The 23,253-nt window shown below is 37.0% G+C and overlaps 1 protein-coding gene across 6 annotated transcripts in view; it reads right to left on the reverse strand.

Moving 5' to 3' along the window:
- Positions 1-23,253, reverse strand: part of slc4a4a (solute carrier family 4 member 4a) — a 285,556-nt gene that overhangs the window by 5,291 nt on the left and 257,012 nt on the right. For all 6 annotated transcript variants that reach the window (XM_051929546.1, XM_028805563.2, XM_051929545.1 and 3 more), the window contains 6 exons: positions 22,549-22,621; positions 22,011-22,079; positions 11,486-11,659; positions 9,917-10,078; positions 3,664-3,760; positions 2,669-2,748 (listed from right to left, as the gene is read on the reverse strand). In XM_051929546.1, the coding sequence (XP_051785506.1) occupies positions 2,705-2,748; positions 3,664-3,760; positions 9,917-10,078; positions 11,486-11,659; positions 22,011-22,079; positions 22,549-22,621 (619 nt within the window). In that variant the 3' untranslated portion in view covers positions 2,669-2,704. The remainder of the gene's footprint in view (positions 1-2,668; positions 2,749-3,663; positions 3,761-9,916; positions 10,079-11,485; positions 11,660-22,010; positions 22,080-22,548; positions 22,622-23,253) is intronic.

Consider the following 23,253-nt stretch of genomic DNA (forward strand, 5'->3'; position numbering starts at 1 on the left):
AAAAACCTCAAGTAAATTTTTTTCACGTTGTCATTATGGGGTGTTGTGTGTAGAATTCTTAGTAAAAAAATGAATTTAATCCATTTTGGAATAAGGCTGCAACATAACAAAATGTGGAAAAAGTGATGCGCTGGGAATACTTTCCGGATGCACTGTAATATAATAGTCATTCAGTCACTCAGTCAGTCATTTGCCAACCTGCTACATCCTAACACAGGGTCACGGGGGTCTGCTGGAGCCAATCCCAACCAGCACAGGGTGCAAGGCAGGAACAAACCCCAGGCAGGGTGCCAGCCCACCACAGGGCGCACACACACACACACACAGCACACACTATGGACAATTTAGGATCGCCAAAGCACCTAACCTGCATGTCTTTGGACTGTGGGAGGAAACCGGAGCACCTGGAGAACATGCAAACTCCATGCAGGGAGGACCCGGGAAGCAAACCCAGGTCTCCTTACTGTGAGGCAGCAGCGCTACCACTGCACCACCATGCTGCCCTATAATATAATATAATATAATATAATATAATATAATATAATATAATATAATATAATATAATATAATATAATATAATACAGGTAAACACCCATTCATGCCTTTACTGACACGCTTATTGACATAAGAAATGCAAAAAGCCCGTTTTTATCCCAGCCAAACATTAGGCTCACTTAGGCCCATATCCACACACCATCACATCAGGTCAGTTTAAAGTTGTTACTTATTTAGATTTCATACTGGTTTGATTTACTTTATATCTCTTTACATTAGGCTGCTGAAGAATTATTTTAAAGAGTTGCCAAGACATTACTAATCCAGCAGGGATATACTGAACAATGTCACAGAATTATCAAGCTAATCGAAGTGGTTGCCTTAAAGGATATAGCACAATAGGAGGCAAACAGGGCCGAGGCATTAGTATGGCATGAAAAAACTAAATCCGTCCAGTTTCAAAATGCTGCTGTTCTGCTTAGGTTTCTCTGCATTTCCTTAATGTTAATGATGTGGTCTCAGGTATGAAAATAAGGCAGAAATGTGGAAGTGATGGCCATCTAGAGCAGTTCAGTTACCTGTCTGATTATTACGAGGGATGTTCAAAAAGTTACCATACTTTTGTATTTTTGTTGGAAACGGTGAAGGCGGGAGGAGTAGTTGGTATGACGCAGAGAAAATTGCATCGCACAGGAAGGTGACTATTGTTAATGTTAATTGTTAATATTTTTCCTATGTAAATGTTTTGGTTAGGTTCTTTTCTTTGTAAGTGTTTTTTATTGTGTATTTGTTAAGAATGATAATTTAGTCTGTTCTAGTTGAGCATCTGTAGGGACCACCCTCAGCCTATATAAAGGCCCTCAGCCCGTTGCTGAGTCATGCACTCCTGCTTGTTTTATTTGACTCCCACTTCTTGTTTTCCCTGTGTTCATTTGAGCTTGACAAGTTCTCAGTTTGATTTTTTAGGTTTGGAGTCTCTGCTTGTTTCTTTGCTGTTTGAATTCAGTTTTTGGATTTGGTTGTTTTTTGAGTTGCCTTTTTAAAACATCTTTTTGCATTTTGCTTCTTTCTGTTCTCTTGTTAATAAGCTTTATTATAGTTATAAAAAAATCTTGTTTTTTCTTTAGCCTCGGAGTGTTATGGTTCCCCTCTCCCCTTCTCAGTATTCCAGGCTTGGTGCGTATATAAAGGGCTGGTCGCAAACCTGTTGCAGAATTTAAGGGCCAAGCCTACACTGTATTCCGAGACCTACTTGGAGTACTGATTTTTGGATCTAAAGCTGTTTTGGAGTATGAGGGGCCAGACTTCATAACAGTAGGTGCCCAAAGGCATCAGTGGGACAGACATGAGGAAAATGTTATCTGATTAATAAATTAGATATTTTTAAGCCACAGGTAACCCAGGAGCTACCTTACAGTTCTGGCCCTTTTACCTCAGATTAGAGCAGTGCTTTGAAGTGATAAAGACGGGTATAAAAGTGGGGAAGCCACCCAACTAGCCAAACAGGGCAGTAACCTGTGAGGCCAGGCTCTGAGGAGCTCCAGAATTTACAAATGTGTATTTGTATTCTGTTTCATGATTTGTATCTCTTCTTTGACTTTTCCTCCCTCGTGAGTGTTTTCTCAGTGAGAAAATGTAACCTTTTTATACATTTTACACCTCAAGTGCATCATTCTGAGTTTGTAAAGATGCCAGGCAATGCTTTCCTCATTAACATGTATGACTGAATTCATTATTTTGTGTTTTACATTTGTAATTAATTTAGACCGCTTTGGACTGATCTGTTTTCACTTTGTCATTAAAGAGCCTTTTTCTGGAGATCATTGTCAAAAAAGCCAAATTAAATGCCCAGTGATTCAGTGTTGTATAATAATAAAATCTGAAGACTATTTTTTTGCTGGGTCAATTCTTGCCTTGCCACCATTAATGCCAAGCCAGTCTTTATTGACTCTGTACAGAAAAAATGTGCTAAAAATAAGGATGGATGGCTGACTCGATGGGTGGCTGATTCAATATGTTATTTGTGGTTAATATCAAACATACAAGCTACAAATTAAAAGATACAGATGTAACTATAACAGATGTTAAAAGAAAATTAGTAATAAAACAGTAAAACCAAACTAACACTATATAAAAAAGACTTTAAAGTTATGAATCGGTTCAAATACATTACCTTGGCATAGATGCTGAATTTGTAAAATGAACCTGATCAACATGATGTGTATCGTTCAAGGAAATCTGGTGACTTTTCTCCTATGAAATAAAACATAAAACATATGGTTTCTCATTACATGATGCACAAATTGGTGGTCTGCATAGCACATATGTTGCAACAGCTATTTATAGACAGTCAACTGCTCCTGCTTTAGAGCTTACAAAAAAGATACAACAAAAAGATTTTATTGAGGAAAACTGAACTCCATGTTTTGTTAAATTGCACATTAAGTGTAAATTACATTTCAGTTATTTTTCATGGATGTTAAAATGCACATAATTATTTAATTACTATAAATAATATCAGTGCATCTCTTTTATGAATATAAATGAAACAACATATTTCATATAATTAAGAAAGTGTGTGAAGAATATTAAATCATTTTTAAATAGTTTGTTTTCTAATGCAATTTAAATTATAAATAGACCTTAAATTCTAATTTTGCTATGATTCACCAGTTTTTGTATAATTTGTAGATGTTAATCATTTACAGATGTATTTTTCAATTAATCATTTATGGTTATTATTTGATATATATATTTGCATGCTTCAATTTCTATCTGGAGAAAATAAAATTAAACCATATTATTCTATTTCACCCCATTAAAAATCATGCAAAAAACAGGAGTGGGAAACGAACAGAGAACAAACGAAGAATTGTTAGTGATACCAAAGGACCTTTGTCAGAGAATTTCAGTGAAGGCAAATTAATTCTAAGGTTAAAGGTGTAGACAACAGGAAAAGTCTAACTAACAGTTAAAAAATGATGGCACAATAGGGTCAACTTAAAATTTAACAATGGTTAAAAGCAATAAGCAGTCTGCCAAGTTACTAAAAGAGAAAAAAGAATGCTTGAAGTTAAAATGGTTATGATAGTAGCAAGATGTATGGCGCAGATCACTTCAGTTTAATTCTATTTGCAGTCAGGCAGGGTTTGGATAAGAGTTACTCACTGTCTGCAGGTTTGTTATCACTTAGGAAGGGCTCCTGTTCCATGATGTCCATGGGGATTTTAATGCTGGGAACATTTTCTGGGTATTGATAATCAGACTGAGGAGAAAATGTTTAAAAAGTATTAGAGAGAAGATTAGGCTTTTGTCTATTGAAAATTCTCTTCATTAAAAAGCCATATTCTTCTGCTCATAATCTTATGTATCAAATTCTTGCTCACATGATTAACTTTAATGTAGTACTTCCACTTTCTTTTTTATTATTTTGCTGTAGTACTACATGATATCTCAAGGTACTTTAAAATACATGAAGAAACACCACGTTTTCTCCTGGTCAGAACTCCTATAATCATCTCGCTCCAGGTTGATGTATGGCAAACTTTAGAGAGTATTGGTTTTATCAAACTTTCAAAGGTGCAATACACTCACTGGCCACTTTATTAGATACACCTGTTCAACTGCTTGTTAACGCAAATATCTAATCAATTAATCACTGAATTTAGGCATGTAGACACTGTCAAGACGACCTGCTGAAGTTCAAACTGACCATCAGAATGGGAAAGAATGGTGATTAAAGTGACTTTGAACATGGCATTGTTGTTGGTGCCAGTATTTTAGAAACTAATCATCTACTGGGATTTTCACACATAACCACCTCTAGGGTTTACAAGAGAATGGTTCGAAAAATAGAAAACTATCCAGTGAGCGGCAGTTGTTTGTGTGAAAATGCCTTGATGATGGCAGAGGTCAAAGGAGAATGGCCAGACTGGTTTGAGCTGATAGAATGGCAACAGGACCTTAAATAACCACTCGTTACAACCGAGATATACAGAAGAGAATCTGTAAACGCATAATACATCGAACCTTGAAGCAGACAGGCTATAGCAGCAGGAAACCTCACCGGGTGCCTCTCCTGTCAGCTAAGAACAGGCAAATGAGGCTACAATTGGCTTGGACTCAACAAAATTGTACAACATAAGATTGGAAAAATGTTGCCTGGTCTGATCAGTCTCGATTTTTGCTGTGACATTCGGATGGTAGGGTCAGAATTTGGCATCAACAACATGAAAGCATGTTATGTCCTGCCTCCATATTCACCAGATTTCAATCCAATAGAGTACCTTTGGCATGTGGTGGAATGGAAGATTCACGTCATGGATGTGCAGATGACAAATCTGCAGTAACTGTGTCATGATATCATGTCCAAAAAAAAATAAAGGAATACTCTGAAAACACATCAGATCTCAATGGGGAAAAATCCTGCTGGATGTCTACACTGATATAGACTGGGTAACATGTTAGGAATGAAACGATGCCACATCGTTTGATAGAAATGAAAATTATTAACTGATAGAGGGCTGAATTCAAAGACACCCCAAAAATCAAAGTGAAAAAATGATGCGGCAGGCTAGTCCATTTTGCCAAAATTTCATTGCAGCAACTCAAAATCGTACTCAGTAGTTTGTATGGCCCCCATGTGCTTCTATGCATGCCTGACAATGTCGGGTATGCTCCTATATCTCATATCTAATGAGATGACAATTGGTGTCCTGGGGGATCTCCTCCCAGATCTGGACCAGGGCATCACTGAACTCCTGGACAGTCTGAGGTGCAACCTGACCACCTGGACCAAAACATAATGTCCCAGAGGTGTTCTATTAGATTTAGGTCAGGCGAGCCTGGGGGCCAGTCAATGGTATCAACTCCTTCATCCTCCAAGAACTGCCTGCATACTCTCACCACATCAGGCCAGGCATTGTCGTGCACCAGGAGGAAACCAGGACCCACTGCACCAGCATAGGGTCTGACAATGTGTCCAAGGATTTCATCTCAATACCTAATGGCAATCAAGGTGCCTTTGTCTAGCCTGTAGAGGTCTGTGTGTCCCACCATGTATATGCCTCCCCAGACCATCAATGACCCACCACCAAACCAGTCATGCTGAACGATGTTACAGGCAGCATAACGTTCTCCACGGCTTCTCCAGACCCTTTCACGTCTGTCACATGTGCTCAGGGTGAACCTGCTCTCATCTGTGAAAAGCACAGGGTGCCAGTGGTGGGCCTGCCAATTCTGATATTCTATGGCAAATGCCAATCAAGCTCCATGGTGCCGGGCAGCGAGCACAGGGCCCACTAGAGGACATGGGGCCCTCAGGCCACCCTCATAAAGTCTGTTTCTGATAGTTTGGTCAGAGACATTCACACCAGTGGCCTGCTGGAGGTCATTTTGTAGGGCTCTGACAGTGCTCATCCTGTTCCTCCTTGCCCAAAGAAGCAGATACTGGTCCTGTTGATGGGTTAAGGACCTTCTACGGCCCTGTCCAGCACTCCTAGAGTAACTGCCTGTCTCCTGGAATGTCCTCCATGCCCTTGAGACTGTGCTGGGAGACACAGCAAACCTTCTGGCAAACATACATATTGATGTTCCATCCTGGAGAAGTTGGACTATCTGTGCAACCTCTGTAGGGCCCAGGTATCGCCTCATGCTACCAGTAGTGACACTGACTGTAGCCAAATGCAAAATTAGTGAAAAAACAGTCAGAAAAGATTAGGAGGGAAAAATATCAGTGACCTCCACCTATTAAACCATTTCTGTTTTGGGGGTTGTCTCATTGTTGCCCCTCTAGTGCACCTGTTGTTAATTTCATTAACACCAAAGCAGCTGAAACTGATTAACAACCCCATCTGGCACTTAACTGACCAGATCAATATCCCAGAAGTTTCATTGACATGATGCTATACAGTAATCCCTCGCTATATCGCGCTTCGCCTTTCGCGGCTTCACTCCATCGCGGATTTTATATGTAAGCATATATAAATATATATCGTGGATTTTTCGCTGCTTCGCGGGTTTCTGCGGACAATGGGTCTTTTAATTTCTGGTACATGCTTCCTCAGTTGGTTTGCCCAGTTGATTTCATACAAGGGACGCTATTGGCAGATGGCTGAGAAGCTACCCAGCTTACTTTTCTCTTTCTCTTGCGCTGACTTTCTCTGATCCTGACGTAGGGGGATTGAGCAGGGGGGCTGCTCGCACACCTAGACGATACGGACGCTCGTCTAAAAATGCTGAAAGATTATCTTCACGTTGCTATCTTTTGTGCAGCTGCTTCCTGAAACGACATGCTGCACTGTGCTTCGCATACTTAAAAGCTCGAAGGGCACGTATTGATTTTTGATTGAAAAACAAACTCTGTCTCTCTCTCTCTCTCTTTGTCTGCTCCTGACGGAGGGGGTGTGAGCTGCCGCCTTCAACAGCTTTGTGCCGCGGTGCTTCGCATACTTAAAAGCAGCCCTATTGATTTGTTTGCTTTTCTCTCTATCTCTGTGACAGCCTGTGCTCCTGACACGCACTCCTTTGAACAGGAAGATATGTTTGCATTCTTTTAATTGTGAGACAGAACTGTCATCTCTGTCTTGTCATGGAGCACAGTTTAAACTTTTGAAAAAGAGACAAATGTTTGTTTGCAGTGTTTGAATAACGTTCCTGTCTCTCTACAACCTCCTGTGTTTCTGCGCAAATCTGTGACCCAAGCATGACAATATAAAAATAACCATATAAACATATGGTTTCTACTTCGCGGATTTTCTTATTTTGCGGGTGGCTCTGGAACGCAACCCCCGCGATGGAGGAGGGATTACTGTACTCTGATTAAAAGTGTTCCTTTAATTTTTTGGAGCAGTATAAAATTCATCTTTTTCTTATTAACTGTTATCAGGTAAGACCTTAACAAGGCTTTTTTTGGTCTTCATAACAAACATCAGTAGATCGGTTACTCAATTGCTTGCTGGTATGAAGGATTCACAAGTCTTATACTAAATACATAATGTCAAGAGAAATGTGTCTCAGTTAAGCCAACTCAGATCAGTCCAAAGTTATGTTTTGTTAGTAGGTCACATTGCAAAGATGAGTAAACACTTTACTGATGCTTTGAAAGTGTTATGAAGACAAAAAGAGGTGTTTGTTAAGGTATTGATACATGATAGTAAAGGAGTAATAGATGCATTTTTGCAGTGAAGTTTTGGTGAAGTTCTTGAAAATTTCCACAATTATGCCCAGGTAAAGCAAATCCAGCAGACTTTTGTCATCACTACTAAAAAGAGGGGTAAAGAAAACTTAAAGGTAACATAATTAAACAGATGGCTAAAATGATGCAACTTATATCTATTTGCCTTTTTATATTTTACTGGGAGTAAAAAGGCATGTGATTACATACAGTATATTATAAGACTCCATGAGCAGTGATTGAATCAAAATGTCTGTCAATGTTTCTTATGATGTTGCCGTTTTCCACACTTACACAAGTATTTGATGTCCTCGGTTTATTAAGCAGGACTTATGACTGTGAGCATGGTTTCCATGTAAAAGGAAAGGGCAGTTCTGTGTGGGCCACAGAGTGCTTATTTGCCACCTCCTCTGTGTAGAAAAGGCAGCTGATGATCTGGAAGATCTTACTGTGGACTGTGAAGCAGATGTGAGTCCCTTCACTCCAGTGAGTAAACCAATATGAGGTTATGTGCGGCCACCTCTATACAGTATGTAACACACAGGCAGACTTTGGGTTTTTATATTTTAATTTGTATGTAGGATATATGATTTAGTTTGTATATTTAAATATATATTTACTATTATTAATCATACCGATCATTTTCCTAAACATGATCATTATTGTAAGTTAATTTGAAACAAAGCTCTTAAAATCTCTATTTTACCACACCTGATGGCAGCTGTGACTCACGGACTCCTGTTTTACAAGATCTTAAGTTTATTTTGGAACAATGGGTCTGGTTAATAATTTAATTAAGCCATTCAAATGTGAAACCATTGTGCATTAAGTGATATTAATTTAACAGTATAAAGAGCATCCATGTATTCATTTTCTAATTTGTTCAGTTCAATTCAGGGTCACCAGGTAATATAAATGCAGTAATTCAAGTAAATATGACATAAAGTTATATCAACTACATAGAAAAAATAGTCTAACTACTCACCCAAACATCTTAATGCAATACAGTTTTTGCTGTTCACATTAAACCAATATCTCAAATTACCTTTAGGAAGGCAGGTATTGTAATATATAGAATAATATCGAACATAAAAAACATCCAAAGGCCTTGTACACTACTACTGTAAAAGTCACTAGCAAAACCAGCTAAAAGCAAAAGTGAGGTTTATTATTTCCCATAGTCTTCAAATTAAATTAGGCTAAATATTTTAATTATACAATTGCATACAAGGTTGTGTGGCACACTCAATTGTGTTTCATTAAAATCTGATGTGTAAAAATCTAATCTATTTGTGCCCTAATTAGTAATAAAAAATATTTATCTCATAGGTGGGTCCTATTCACTCAATAAGTATTTTAGGCTCAATTTCCCTTACTGTAAACTTCATCAAAACATATACCTTATTTCCTCTTAATTTAAAGTTTCTCACTAAAAGTATTACAATCAGATGAAGAAGATGTTATTGACAACATTTAAACAGTACTTTGCTTCATAGTATGTAACTTTATGAGAAAATTGTGATTTTTAATGCAGGATTTTTCTTGAATATTTTCAAAAATATAAATAAACCTGTAGCAACTAAAAAAAACAGCAACACAAATATGATTGCACAGTAGAAAATGTGAAATTAAACTGGAGAGATGGCAATTTGAGATTAATGCAGCTCTCCACACAGGCCCAGATCACCTATAATACTATAACAGATCAGTCTGTTTGTAATAATAGTCCTGTTTCCTTAGGAGAACAGAATAATCCCAGCAAAGGGAAAGGTGCACATAAATAAAATGTATTATTATATTATTATTATTATTACTATTATTACAAATATTTCTTTGCTAACCAATTTGAAGTTTTCATGGTTTACTGAGATATGTACAGAGTGCAGTGAAATCCATACTTGCACATCTGGAAAGAACACCCTCTCACTCTCCAGCTGTGTGATCAGCAAATATTTTTAGTCAAGCCTCGCCTTGAAGCCAATGGAATATTTCTTACAAATAATGCCTTTAAAGATGTGCATAGAGTAAAATATTTTAAATGGTCTGTTTTAATTAATTTATTATTCTTATTAACTGTTAGAAAACAAACAATAGTAACAGTCATAAATAAAAACTCAACTGCACTTATATATTCAAGACTGATTCAATCTGTTAGCTGGGGCAAATTATTTGAAAAAACCTCTACTAAATTCATTCTTCTGAGCAAAAACATGTACATCACAAACTGAAGTTTAAAAAAAAAGTTACATCATCAATGTCGCTGTCTATGCTCCCTTTCTTCTTCTTTTTCTTCTTCTCATCTTCCTTTTTCTTTTTGTCTTTTTCTGGAATAACGTCATCCAAGAAACTAAGGTCATGCTGGGAGAAAATATAATCCATAGCTTTCCGTACAGCCACCAATGCTAGGATCTGCAAATATGAAGAAATCAATGTAAAAATGGAAATTATTAACGTTACCTCAAAACTAAAAACAGAACAGCATTCACTTTTTAGCCATTGCGAATGCTATGTACAGTGTAAATGGCATCAAGAAGCAACTTTACCATTTCCCCAGTACTTCAGCAATCCAGCCATGATGTGCCCATGCACAAAAATAATAATTTGGCCTATCTGGTTAGAGCAAAAGTGGACTACTTCAATATAAACGTGAAAATACAGTAATAGAAAACTACACCGAAATTTGAAGTATCAGACTATAGTGTATCAAAATAGACCTATGTGGGTGGACAAAATAATGAAAACATTACATGAAAAAGAAGTTGAACTTTGAAGTAAATCACAAGTTCAAATGTAGCTGCAATGGTGAATCATATTAGCAGAGTGTTAGCTCGAATGGACGTCTGATGATTACTACATTGAACACCTGACAATTAGAACCTTTCAAAGAAACACAGGCAACTGACAAATTTCCAGTGAGGCTCAAAATGCATTGGTTCATAGACTTTATTTCATTTGTTCAGGAGAACACCATGAAAAATGATGACAGCACAATGGACAACATACACTGGCAAACAGAAACAGGTTGCAAGTCAGTGTTCACCAACAGTGAGAGAGACTGCCATTTAACAGCATACAGTAGTTGTTAAAGGCCACACAAGTATAGCCTCAAAGATTACAACACAGCTGAATCGAGAGCTCTGTGTTTCAGTCTCAACAAAAATTGTATGTTGTGAGCTTCACAAAACTGTATTTTATGACAGGGATACTATTCTGCAAAAACTTGTATGCACAGCCAATACACCAAGATGCACAAAGCCCCTGAGCAGTGGAAAAAAGTCATCAAAAAAGACATCTTTCCCCCCATTTCCTGCATCTGTTTGACTTGCATTTGGAGACAAGTAAAGGATGCCTTCAACCCACAACGGTATGGGTAAGCTATCTTGTGGGAGTCACTAGGTCAGATGATTGTACAGTATGGTCTTATAATGGCCAAGGTATATTGTACAGCCTATGGTGCAAGAACACTCCTCTCATGTTTTTCCCCTATTCCAGGATGATAACACCCTCATATTAGTAACCCCAGGCATACTAAACCAGAACAAACCTATACATTGTTTCCAGCATAACATAATGGCTCGTTTTAATTTACTTAGGTGTTGCTAAACAAGTTTATAGAGAAGCAACAAAAACTATATTTTGTGACAGAAATAATATTTTCTGATTTTAACCAAATGATAAATCATACATTTATAATTATATACAGTAAATATAAAAACATGATATATATAAATATAATATGTCTAAATAAACAGAAAAATTCTTGGATGACATATACAGTAATTGGTTCACTCCCTAAGAAGTCATAATATCACATACCATTACTGGGAAAATAATGGCAGCCACAGTTGACTTGAGGATCCACAGCAAAGCCAGGCAAAGCACCTGAATAAAGGTAAATAAATGGACTCGCCGGAGAGGTACATGACGCAAATAGATGAAATCTGGTTGATGTTTAGCTGGCATTAAAAGCAGCTGCAGACGATCCATGAACTGAATAAACAAAAAAAGAGGTAATTTAAATATGTTTATATTCACACCAGAAGACTTTGGGAACACAAGTATTCCATTGGAATTGAATGCCTCAATGTATAGAATCACCAAATAATACAACAAAGAATAAATACATAGCCATAACTAGTTAATTCTAAAACAGTTGAAACATCATATTCAAAATTTTATAATTTAATTTTTAATATTTAATATGAGTGTGATCCAGTTCTTGAACTCATTAGGTGCTTTATATGACTCAAGTAAATAAAAAAAAATAAAAAAAATTGGAAAGAAATACAAAATGTACATTAAAAAGTAATTTTCCTAGAATGTTTAAACAGGACGGGTGCTTACATACTTTGCTGAAAAAATTACTTTATAATTTGCTTTCATGTCCAATTATGCAAACTTTTCCATTTAAAAACACAAATTTTAAACCACAGATTTTGCAAGCTAGGTTGAATGGTGGTTAGTTCTACTGCTTCATGGATCCTGCACCCACTTGTTACAGGATGATTTTGCATGTTCTCCCAGCATCTGTAGTTCTCCTTCCGTATCCCACTACATCGGGTTAACTGGTGCTTCAAACCTGACTCTTGACTTAGTGTGACTCAGTGATGGAATGGTATCCTATTCAGGGATGTTTCCAGTGTTACACCTGATGCTGCTGAGACAGGCTACAGCTGCCATGACCCTCAACTGGTTTTCATGGGTTTCCGAGTGTTATGTTAAATGTAACTAGTCTTAATCTAGTTTTAGTGTTATTGACATGATGTGCTACCACTTACCTCGATGGTTAGTGCCAAATTAGATTCATTTTATCATCTCCAAAGCAGCTTTCCTCAAGCTGCTATTGTAGTTTGTTTAGAGAATGATAAGGTCAAAAGTACATTTGTTTCTGGCTCAAGATAATTATTATTTGCCTACTTCTAAACAATACACAGCATGTGCGAAAATTAGTACTAAGGAAAAGGACAATTTGGTAGTAATGATTTAGGAGTAATAATGTTAACAGCCAATCATTTAATCAAGTTATGACCGAGTCTTATGAAAGCTAGAAAAAAAAATTTTTACTAGGAGATTTTTCTAAATTGTTTGGCATAACAAGAGATATGCTGGAGCACCTTCTACTGGTGGACACAGTTTATAGGAGTGTTACAATATAGAATTTGTATTTTCAATTCACGAGGTGAAATGTTTTCAAAATGTCTTTCCCCATTATTGTTAAAATTAACCAGGAACTCATAATTTTCCCAAACAGAAGATGAGTGTGACTATAATTTGGGTTGTTCTAGCTTCATCTTGAACTTTCCATTTACTATTTTTAAAATGCTGTTTGTGGAAAAAAAAAAATGCTAAAATATACTGTCATGCAGAAATTGAGAAAGGTAATTTAATTGTTTTTTAAGTCGTTGATATACATTTGATAGTTGCATTATAAACAGTAATTCACTATATTCTGAAATTTCTGTAGGAAATAGAATGAGAATCGTGACACATTAAAGGACAAATTACTTTTTAAACACAGCGTGCCACCAGCACAGATTTTATTCATGACCCATTGCTGTCACTGAAGTTAAAAATGAGTCTGAATTCTCTGTACATTGTGCACATACAGTATACACAAGGACAGGCTCTAACTCCCTGTTCTTTACACTAAAGCTATTCTAACTACATCAAAGAGACACATTTATTATATACTGTAGACAGCACTTAGCTGTGAGCACAGCAGGATGCAACTTTGATGTATCTTGTACTCTACAACAACCACATTAGCTCGCTGCACCAGACGTTCGTGTTTTCACTCAATTAAATGTACAGTGCTGTGACTGCATGTGCTCATCTTCCAAGAAGTTCTATGTTTAATGTAACTCCACTTTAAAACTCATATTTTGCATATGCCACCTGTTAAAACTGCCTACTGATGGATATTTTTGCATTCAGCAAAGTGATTTGGATCAGTTCAGGTGGAAATATCTGAAGTAAGTCACAATGTCATACTATGTCATTTATTTCATTGAGAAGCCATGAGTTTCATTCTAGTTCTACCCTGCACCCCAAAAACTCCCATCCTGTGATAAACTGTTTTTAGTGTGTGATATTGAAGCCAAATATGATAACATTTTGCCTTTTTTGTGAATCGGCTCACTTTTGATTGTTTGAGAGTTGTATCACTGAAGAGGTTACTCAGAGCTAGTTTTTACTGACTCATTCAGGTCTGTATTACTGTCAATTCTTGCATTCTGTGTGTCATTATTCATTCCACTGTATTTGTCATGTTGATTAATATGTGGAAAGCATCTTGAGTTGCATGTAAATGTATGATAAGGTGCTATATAAATACATTTGTTATTATTATTATTATTACACAATCTTTTAGTGCTGCCACCCCTTGTCTTGTGCAAAATTAGAGTACATAAATGCATTATATTAAATATATTGTCTTCTAGATCCCATTTTCTATACTATTATACTAGTATATAGGACTATTTCATTTATGTTAGGTAGAATGCCCAGAGGGGACTGGGTGGTCTCTTGGCCTGGAACCCCTACAGATTTTATTTTTTTCTCCAGCCTTCTGGAGTTTTTTTTTGTTTGTTTTTTCTGTCCACCCTTGACATCGGACCTTACTCCTTTTCTATGTTAACTAATGTTGTCTTAATTTAATTTCTTATTTTGTCTGTTATTTTTCTTTTCTTCATTATGTAAAGCACTTTGAGCTACTTTTTGTATGAAAATGTGCTATATAAATAAATGTTGTTGTTGTTGTATTTTGAGTAGTACAAATGCATACTGTACATCTGTATTGTTACATTTCTAACTGCTTATGATTAATAGAGTTAAAGATGATTCAAAATTAATCAAATGTGAACCACTGGCTAAACATCAGGGGGTATAGGGGCGAAGAGATATCTTTTTTGATAATTTGTTGAAAGCATGAAAAGTTTAAATAACAGCCAAACTTGACTCTTTTTGTATCACATCAAAAGTATTTCATAAAATCCTAGACTTGCAAAAATGGCCAGAAATTTATTTTAGAATTTTTTAAACAAAAAAAAAATTAATATCAATTCTTACATCTGCTCTGAACCTACTTAAAACTCTTCAGGGTTGCAGATGTTAGAACCAGTCCTGAAAGCCTAATGTACGGGGCAGAACACAAATAATGTTCTCAACAATGTCTAAATACTTACATAAGAAAAGTTACAGCCTCTGCACCACCGATCAAAAGCACTTAGTCACCTTTGCCGAAGCTAGTGACAGACCTACAGCCAATATAGCATGTAATTCACAGAAACAGTAGGATCCTAGCCTATCTGAGACCAACAATAAACACTGTTGGGTTTGCTGAGTCATTTCAAATAGGACACCAGATTTATTATTTTACTGTCACAAAGAATTTTAAAGTAAATGTGTGCTTTGTACTGGACTCTTTCTCTATAACAAATCTATGAAATATATTTCACTGTTAACTGGCAAGGTATTTCATTATACACACATGACTTGTGTGCATGGAGTGTGGTACATAATTCATTTTGATAATAACAATGCACTGCCCATTTATGTAAAACACATCAATTATTAATTAATTATTAATGAAAATATATACAAGCATCACAAATTTCAATTCTGTCTGTAGTACATCCTAATTAAAACATGTTCTGTCTCTCTTTTGTTTAAGCACTGAGGAAAATGGCAAAGAGGAAAAAAAGTTTTATTTTTATTGCCAGACTGAACAGCTAGCAGTTCAGTTGGGTTGCAGGCTACAAAGCCAATCTGCTATAAAAATAAGCCTAACATATGGATTGGGAAATGAAGAAACTTTAAGAGTAACAAAGTCAAAATGAGGAAATCAAGAAAATCAGGCACCAAAATCACAGTTATTAGGAGTTATATTACCTCTGGTGATTTTTCAGATATTTTGTGTCAGTATTTGGAAACATTTATAATTTTTTCACCATTTTGACCGTTATTTAGGGTTGTGTATCTCCACTGTCATTTTGAGCGCCAGTCATTAGGGGCACAGGTAGTTGTCATGGGAGTGTACTTGAAGGTCATGACCCTGATTTCGCCAAAACAGCATAAAAGATCTTCCAGGACAATCCTTCTCTACCTGAGCTGTGGACAAAACCCTTTTTGATTCGCGTTTCAGAAAATCTTTTGTCTGTCAAATCCTTTGTGTACCACTCTTTGCTAACACTATTTGACTTCTTCATCTTGGCTTGTTGTACAGCTGTGGTTACTAACCTTTTTAAGCCCAAGATCCATGATCTTGGCCTTGGTGAAAGGCAAGATCTACTTATGAAGTATTGAGAGAAAAAGAGAGCCAAGATTGTGCTTGCAACTTGAAGCTTAAGCAAATTGTATTTGAATTACATGAAATGCTTTGGTCCAACTTTCAAATTGATCCAGTTAAAATAACACCGTAACTAACATATCAAACACCATTTCACAGAGGTAAGTGGATCCAAAGTAGGCACTGACTCTTAGTGCACATGTGGTGAGGAGAGGAAACTTCTTTCTGCTGACAAGTCTTCAAATGTCACTGTCCCTTGATCTGGCTTTCAGCTCCATGTTATTTTGCAAATCAACCATCTCCACGCCAGTTCCACTGAAGCTTGTTGTTTAGTGCATTCAGTTTTGTAGTTAAGTCTGTCACAAACCCAAGGTCCAGTAGCCACACATTATCTGACAGTTCCATGTGCTTCTTGTTCCTTGTCAACAGAAAAGCTTTTATCTCCGGCAACAATTCAATAAAACGTTACAGAACTTTCCCGCGACTCAACCACTGGAAGTCAGCATGGAGAAGTAAGGGCTCGTTTATACTTCATGCTCAGGACGCATATGCGCACGCATCATGGCTGTTCATTTGATGTGTCCTCTGAGCAGGTCCTCAGAAATTAACGCGACGCGTATGCGAATTGCAGTACCAGCAAAAACTCGGGGGGCGCAGTGTGCTAAAAGTTGGAATGTGACATCAGAGTCTTTGGTTACTATCTACATGAAACGGAAAGCCGCTTTGCAGATCCTACAAGATCGATGTGCGCGCTTCGATGTTTGATGATGAATGGTTCGATGTGGTGAAGCAAAATGCCGACATACAAATGTATTCGTGGTGCTTTTATATTCAAGCGTTGCATATTCCCGATCGTAATGACATGATACATTTTAAAAGTCTCACATACTGTCTTATGTGCCGTCTTTTTTTCTGTGGCTTCCTCTGGACATGACAGCAGCGGCAAACAGCAATAGATCACCACAAGGAACACATTAAATGTATGATATTCCAACTCTCTGCACATTTAGAATCCTAAGATTTATACTTGATATCACTTTCATGATGAAATGCATTGAAGTATGTATGTTACATTTTACAGATAAATCGTTAATTTCGTTTAAATAATGAACACTGTTAAGGGTGACACGGTAGCAGAGCGGTAGCACTGCTGTCTCGCAGGGAGTCATGTCGCTGGTATTCTCTGCCTGGAGTTTGCATGTTTTCCTGCTAAGTTTCTACAGTGTGCTCCAGTTTCCTTCCAAAGATTTGCAGACTTGGTGACACTAAAATGACGCTAGTGTATGTGAGTGCTTGTATTCACCTTGCAATGAGCTTATGCCTCATCCAGGGATTGTTTCTGCCTCGTGCCCAATGCTAGCTGGAATGGACACATCCTTGGATTGATGGATTTAATCATTAAACATCCTTTTCAGAGATATTGTGGTAAGGTGTCATCGGAATTTAATGGGTGTTCCAGGCAATTCACAACACAGCGAAGCCGAACCTGTTCTCACCATGATAATATCCTGCACTGCCTCCTGGTGGATTACTCCAGATTTACGTAAAGTACACGCGCAAGTATAAACAGTAAAACGCTTGCATAGCAGCATGCATCGCGTGAAGTATAAACCCGGCCTTAGTCTCCATAAGCGCCATTGAGCTCATCCAGTAATGCCTTCAATAAGTGGTGCTGGAGTGCTTTTGCTTGTATTGAGTTTATCAGACGACTACCAGTGTCATTACATGAAAAAAGTCCATGACCTTTCCAGCCAAGGCCTGTTGATGAACCACACCATGATAATTCACGAAGTATGGAAAATAAGAGTCTTTACGGCACAGTGCTATAAAACCAGCATGCATTCCGCACATTGCCAGGGCCCCATCAATAGTAATTGCCACCAGTTTATGAATAGGAATGTCATTTTCACAGATACCGTATATTTTTTAAACACAGTGTAAATATCCTCACTTCACCTTCTCTCCTTTAAGTGCTAAAGAGCAAGGAAGTCATCCTTTGTAGCAGAATACTGGAAAGCCATTCTGACAAATACAAAAAGCTGAGCTGTGTCCATTACTTCCAGGGATTCATCAAATTGTAGTGAAAAATATTCACAGAGTGTCAAGTCTTCCAACACTTGTCGATCCACATTCTCTGACTGTGACTCGACCGTCCTTGTCATGGTTACATGGCCAAGCGATAAACCATGTTGCATAGTTTTAATGTCATCTTTGTTCATAAATTGGCTGAAGACAGTCTCTGCTGTAATGTCAAATGCTTCCTTCAATAAATTGCCATCTCTAAAAGGCTTCTTGTGTTTAGCCAAAAGATGACTTAATCGAAATGATGCTTCAATAGTGTCCTGCGGTGGGTTGGCACCCTGCCTAGGATTGGTTCCCTGCCTTGTGCCCTGTGGTGGCTGGGATTGGCTCCATCAGACCCCCGTGACCCTGTGTTCGGATTCAGCGGGTTGGAAAATGGATGGATGGATGGATGCTTCAATAGCAACTTTACTTTGAGCAACAGGTTTTGTGAAAAGCGATTGCTGGGCCTTTAACTCTGATTTCAGGTCGTCAACCTTCCAAACACAGATCACGCTCTTTGGTGGGTAATTGTCTTTGAATTTCTCTTTTAGATAGTGCTTGTTTTTGGTGGCACATCATACATACACACTTGTCTCTCACCATGGTAAAAAGTAATTCCTCTTCCCATTCTGGATGGAAATTATAAGTTTTTGCTATTTTTCATGGAACCTTTGCCAAGCAATCTACTGAGCGAGTGTTGTATTCTGACGTTTATGTTCCAGTACTGTTTAATTGGTTACCTTAATTCAGCACCTGCTATGCAGGGAAAAATACAACTGGATCAACAGAGAAAGAGAGAGAGAGAGAGTGAGGCGCTTGGAAAACTGAACATTAATCAGATCTAATGCGTTTGTGTATTAAGTTTTCTGTTTCTGATGGGAAAAACAGGGAAAGTCTCAAAGATCTACCAGTCAATCCTGATCAGTGGGTTGGCGACCACTGTTGTATGGCTTTCTTTGATTTTTCCTGTTTTGACCCCTTGTTTGTCTGTTTTGTACATTCTTCTCCTGGTTATTCTCAAATGTCATCTGCTTTGCAGTCATAACTAGTGATGAGCGAACTTCACGGTGTTCACTTTGCCTCAAGTTTGGAGAAATCGCGGACGTGTTTGCAAATATCCTCGAACTCAGGCAAATGCATTGAAGTCAATGGAGAAGGACTAACTGAGCTAGTTTTGACTGGATTATAATGGTGCAGTCACTTTTAAAGTGTCCCTGAGGGCTAGAAAAACATCTCGTCAACTGTGGATCGTCAACTGAATTGGACTCATTATTGTGGCCAAAACAGTGACCTGTGCTGTGCGGCGGCAGTGCTAACCACTGTACCACCATGCCTCTGTGAGATCAAAGAAGAAAAAAAGCAGTCTGAGCTTCGCAATCATATATTTTGCCAAAACAAAGTGGAAATGCTGAAATTGTAGTCAAAAGTTTAAAAAAAAGATGTAGATCTTTTAAAAGCAGAAAATTCAAAGTGGCTTGTAATGATTGAAGCTGCTGGCTTATTCTATTTTTTGAAGCTGCACTGAATGCTCTCCAAACTGTCTGTGCTGATGTCCAATGCTGGCTGTTACAGCTCCTTGGGATGTCACGCTGGCTCCACAAAGCATTATGGGGTGCTGGGGAAAAAAGTTCTCTTAAACCATCTGAATTATCAGTAAATAATTCAACAAACAAGGGCGACTGCGAACGCAGCCAATTCACTGCGAATAACGCTTTGGTGAAATTCGCTGACCAACACTTGTCATAATAACACTCAGAAAGCTTGCTATAATTCTTAAACCAAAAATCAGTAGGAAGAAAATAACTAACACCAATACTGCATGTCAATGAGCATGCAAGGCAAGCTTTTAAGGCACCATGCCAATGACATCACATAACATGACTTCCATGGGGTGTAGCCTTGTAATCTGGACCCATGTCCTGGCAACAGCTACTCAAAATGGCTGCACCCTTGCATAATCAAAAGGTGTCCCCATAAAATAAACACATAATGATTATAATTATTAACATTTTTCCAGAGACAATAACTCACAAAAATAACCATACAGGGAGATCTCCTCTTGTCAGAAACCTTTGAAAATCTTAAATGACCCTGAAATAAAATGTATATAGAGCAGAAAATTTTTGTCTGAATCATAAAACCATGGGAAGCAATGCAATGCAGTGGAGGAGTGGAAAGAATAGAGGGACGAGGAACATTTTCTAGATGATACCCGATAGCTACAGTGGTGTTCATATCTGAAAATAATGACAATAACCGATCTATGTTTGGAGATGTCAGGATTTTGCCAGAGCTCTGTCCTTGACTTTATTTTTTTATTATTGTCTGTTTATCTCCTTTGTCCTTACAAATTATTTTGTTCTTTTGTTAATGTAATACTTTTTATTAATAACATTCTTGATTTGTCCAATACTTTTTTTATGTATTATTCTCTTTCTTGTTAACCATTTTGTAATTTTCTTTCGTTTGTTTTGTAATTATGCTGTTTCATTTTTCTTCTTGCCTTTCACTTATGATTAACCCAGGCAGGTAAGGCCTCCTGATTATGCAAGTGTGCAGTTAATGGGGCTGCCCCTAAGCTCAGGACATGAAAAAGCAGTCAAGGTTTGAATGGCATTTAGTTGGAATCTAAGGGTTGCATGTCTGCTGTCTGCAGATGTTGTTTTTTTCTTGGACTCAGACTATGACCTCTGGTACACACTGAACCAATTCATAGCTAAGTGTGATGTCATAGGTATGAGACTTAGCACTTACAAAAGTGAGATGAAATCCTGAAAAAGAACAGAATATCCCCGGCAGTTAAGGCGTGAGAATCTGCCAAAAATAAAGGAGTTCAAGTTTGATGGGGTGTTCTTCACAAGGGAATGTACAGGTAATCCAACCAAAAAAACACCAGCTGTTTTAAGACCGCTATATTGGTAGCTTTGTCTTTGAACTACTTCTCCATCCTTAACCACTGTCACGGGTTCTGGTAAATAACTAAAAATATGAGCTTGTTGGGCTCCCTCTCTGTGATGGGGTAGTATTATTGATTAGGGGCTATGGTTGTACAAAGTAAGTTTTGTTCAATCAAGTATTAACAAAGAATGTACTTTTTTCATTTATATGTTGGGTATTACTTTATAAAAACTAGTAAAATATCATAATAAGTTCTTCATTTTCATGGCTGTCAAGGTAAAAAATTATGAATTTTGAAAGGGTGGTCAGATACATTTTTGGTCAAGAATGAATATGTTTGAGAACCTAAAAAAGCATGCAGAGGGCTAAAGACTCGGTCACAGATTATGCTGTGGGACTAAGGTCAAGTCAAGGCCTTTTGTGACCCTCTATTCCCCTTCATAATGCTGATTTTAGAAAGGTTTATATTATATGCACACACATGGCATATAAATACAAGGAATAAGAGAGCTGCTGAAGTTGCCTTCTTGCTGTTAACTTCTGTAATGCACTGTGAATTGTAAGATGAGGTGATGTGAGGCGAGGTGATTTGAGGCGGGGTGAGTTGAGGTGAGATGCCTTTTCTATTTAAAAGTACTCATTTAAGGTGAACAGCAATTAGATTTTCATAACATGAAAAATTATTTAACACATTCTGCTAAAGCTAAGCTTCAATCATGCTGTTATTCAGTAACCTATTACTATTTATACTTTGCACCATTCCAAAGAAACAGCTGTCTCACATTCTGCACAAACCTTGTTTCCACTATTAATAATGTATGTCCCTATTTATGTGCAAAGCAACTTTGAAAAGCACCTGATACACCAAGCAGTAGTTTAGGCCTTTACAACTAGCACTTAAAACAGTTCATTTTTCTTGTACTGCACTGATATATTTAGCTTTTGAAGAGAAATATCTTAATAATGCATACTAAAAAGAATAATAACAAAATGCTGGCTTGCCTGGAATTCATTACTTCTACAGTTAATGATTAGCTACACCCAAGAACCCATATGCCATTAACATTGAGAAAATGACTGATTGTGAATTACCTGCACTCCATTTAAGGAAGCAACGCCCATGTACAGGAAAACTCCATAAAGAACAGGCATAGGGATATACTGCAAATGAGCACAGAAACACTGTTTTAGGTAAAACATATGCAAACCTGAATGTATCTCAGCCAATAAACTATGCTAAACATTTAATATTATCTTTATTATATTTTAGATTACAAGTATTTGCTTACTGAAATATAGTGTTATTGCAATTAATGGTCAAGGATGTTGAATAGTTTTTTGGGAAATGGTGTTATATTACATTATATACTTTGTTTGCACATCTCTAGCTCAGACCTTTTGAAAAAAAAAAAGTGTTTCCAGGTTTAGTAACTAAAAATGGCCACACGGTGGCACTCACTGCTTATCAATGTTAACTGTGCTATTCCTAATTCATGATTTTCACCGTTTAGTTCTTTAGAAACAATACTTGTACTTTTACCAAAAATTTAAATTAAATGAAAAGTCAGATTTTTTTAAAACTCTCTAGTATTTGTATTTGAAATGGGATTCAAAATAACTGAAAATCCACCTTTAGGATCGGAGCCATGAAAACAGATACACCAGTCAGAATGAACACAGTAACTCCAGTGACCCTTTGCTCCCTGTAAAAAAATTAAAAAAGTTCAATTTTGTTATGTTTAAAGTGTTGCCATAGCATAATTGAAGTTTTTTTCCTCATCAATAAATACGATTTTGAGCTACCACATAAAATATCTATGTTTTGCCATCATAGTAATCATGAAAATACTACAGTCACACAATTAGTGTACATGCAAAATGGAATCTCTAACTTTATTTTTTGGTGGTTGTAACTTTATACATATAAAAGGTAACTCATAGATTCACCAAGCAAGGGAGTAAATTAACGATATCCCTCATTAATAATGCACTTTGATTTTTTGCACAATAATTTAACCTGCAAAAGTTTTCTTTCTTTTTTTTTATTAATTTTATTGTAATCATTTCATACAAATAGATCAATTTTTACAAAAAATAGGATTGTTTTTCAATCCTGCAAAAGCTTTCTAAGTGTATTTAACTAATATTTTTATGATTATTCAGTCACACAGCTATGATTGAAGACGGACTTGACAACATCTCTAACCTTGTACAATACTGAAAAGACTCTAAATGAGATAAATCACAACAAACTATATACCAGACTCAAAAGATACCAAAGCATTTTCAGAATCTAAATGCAATTCATATGATTATTTTCTGTACAATGATGCAA

Source organism: Erpetoichthys calabaricus, chromosome 7 (assembly GCF_900747795.2).
Source record: "Erpetoichthys calabaricus chromosome 7, fErpCal1.3, whole genome shotgun sequence".
NCBI classification, from domain to species: Eukaryota; Metazoa; Chordata; class Cladistia; order Polypteriformes; family Polypteridae; genus Erpetoichthys; species Erpetoichthys calabaricus.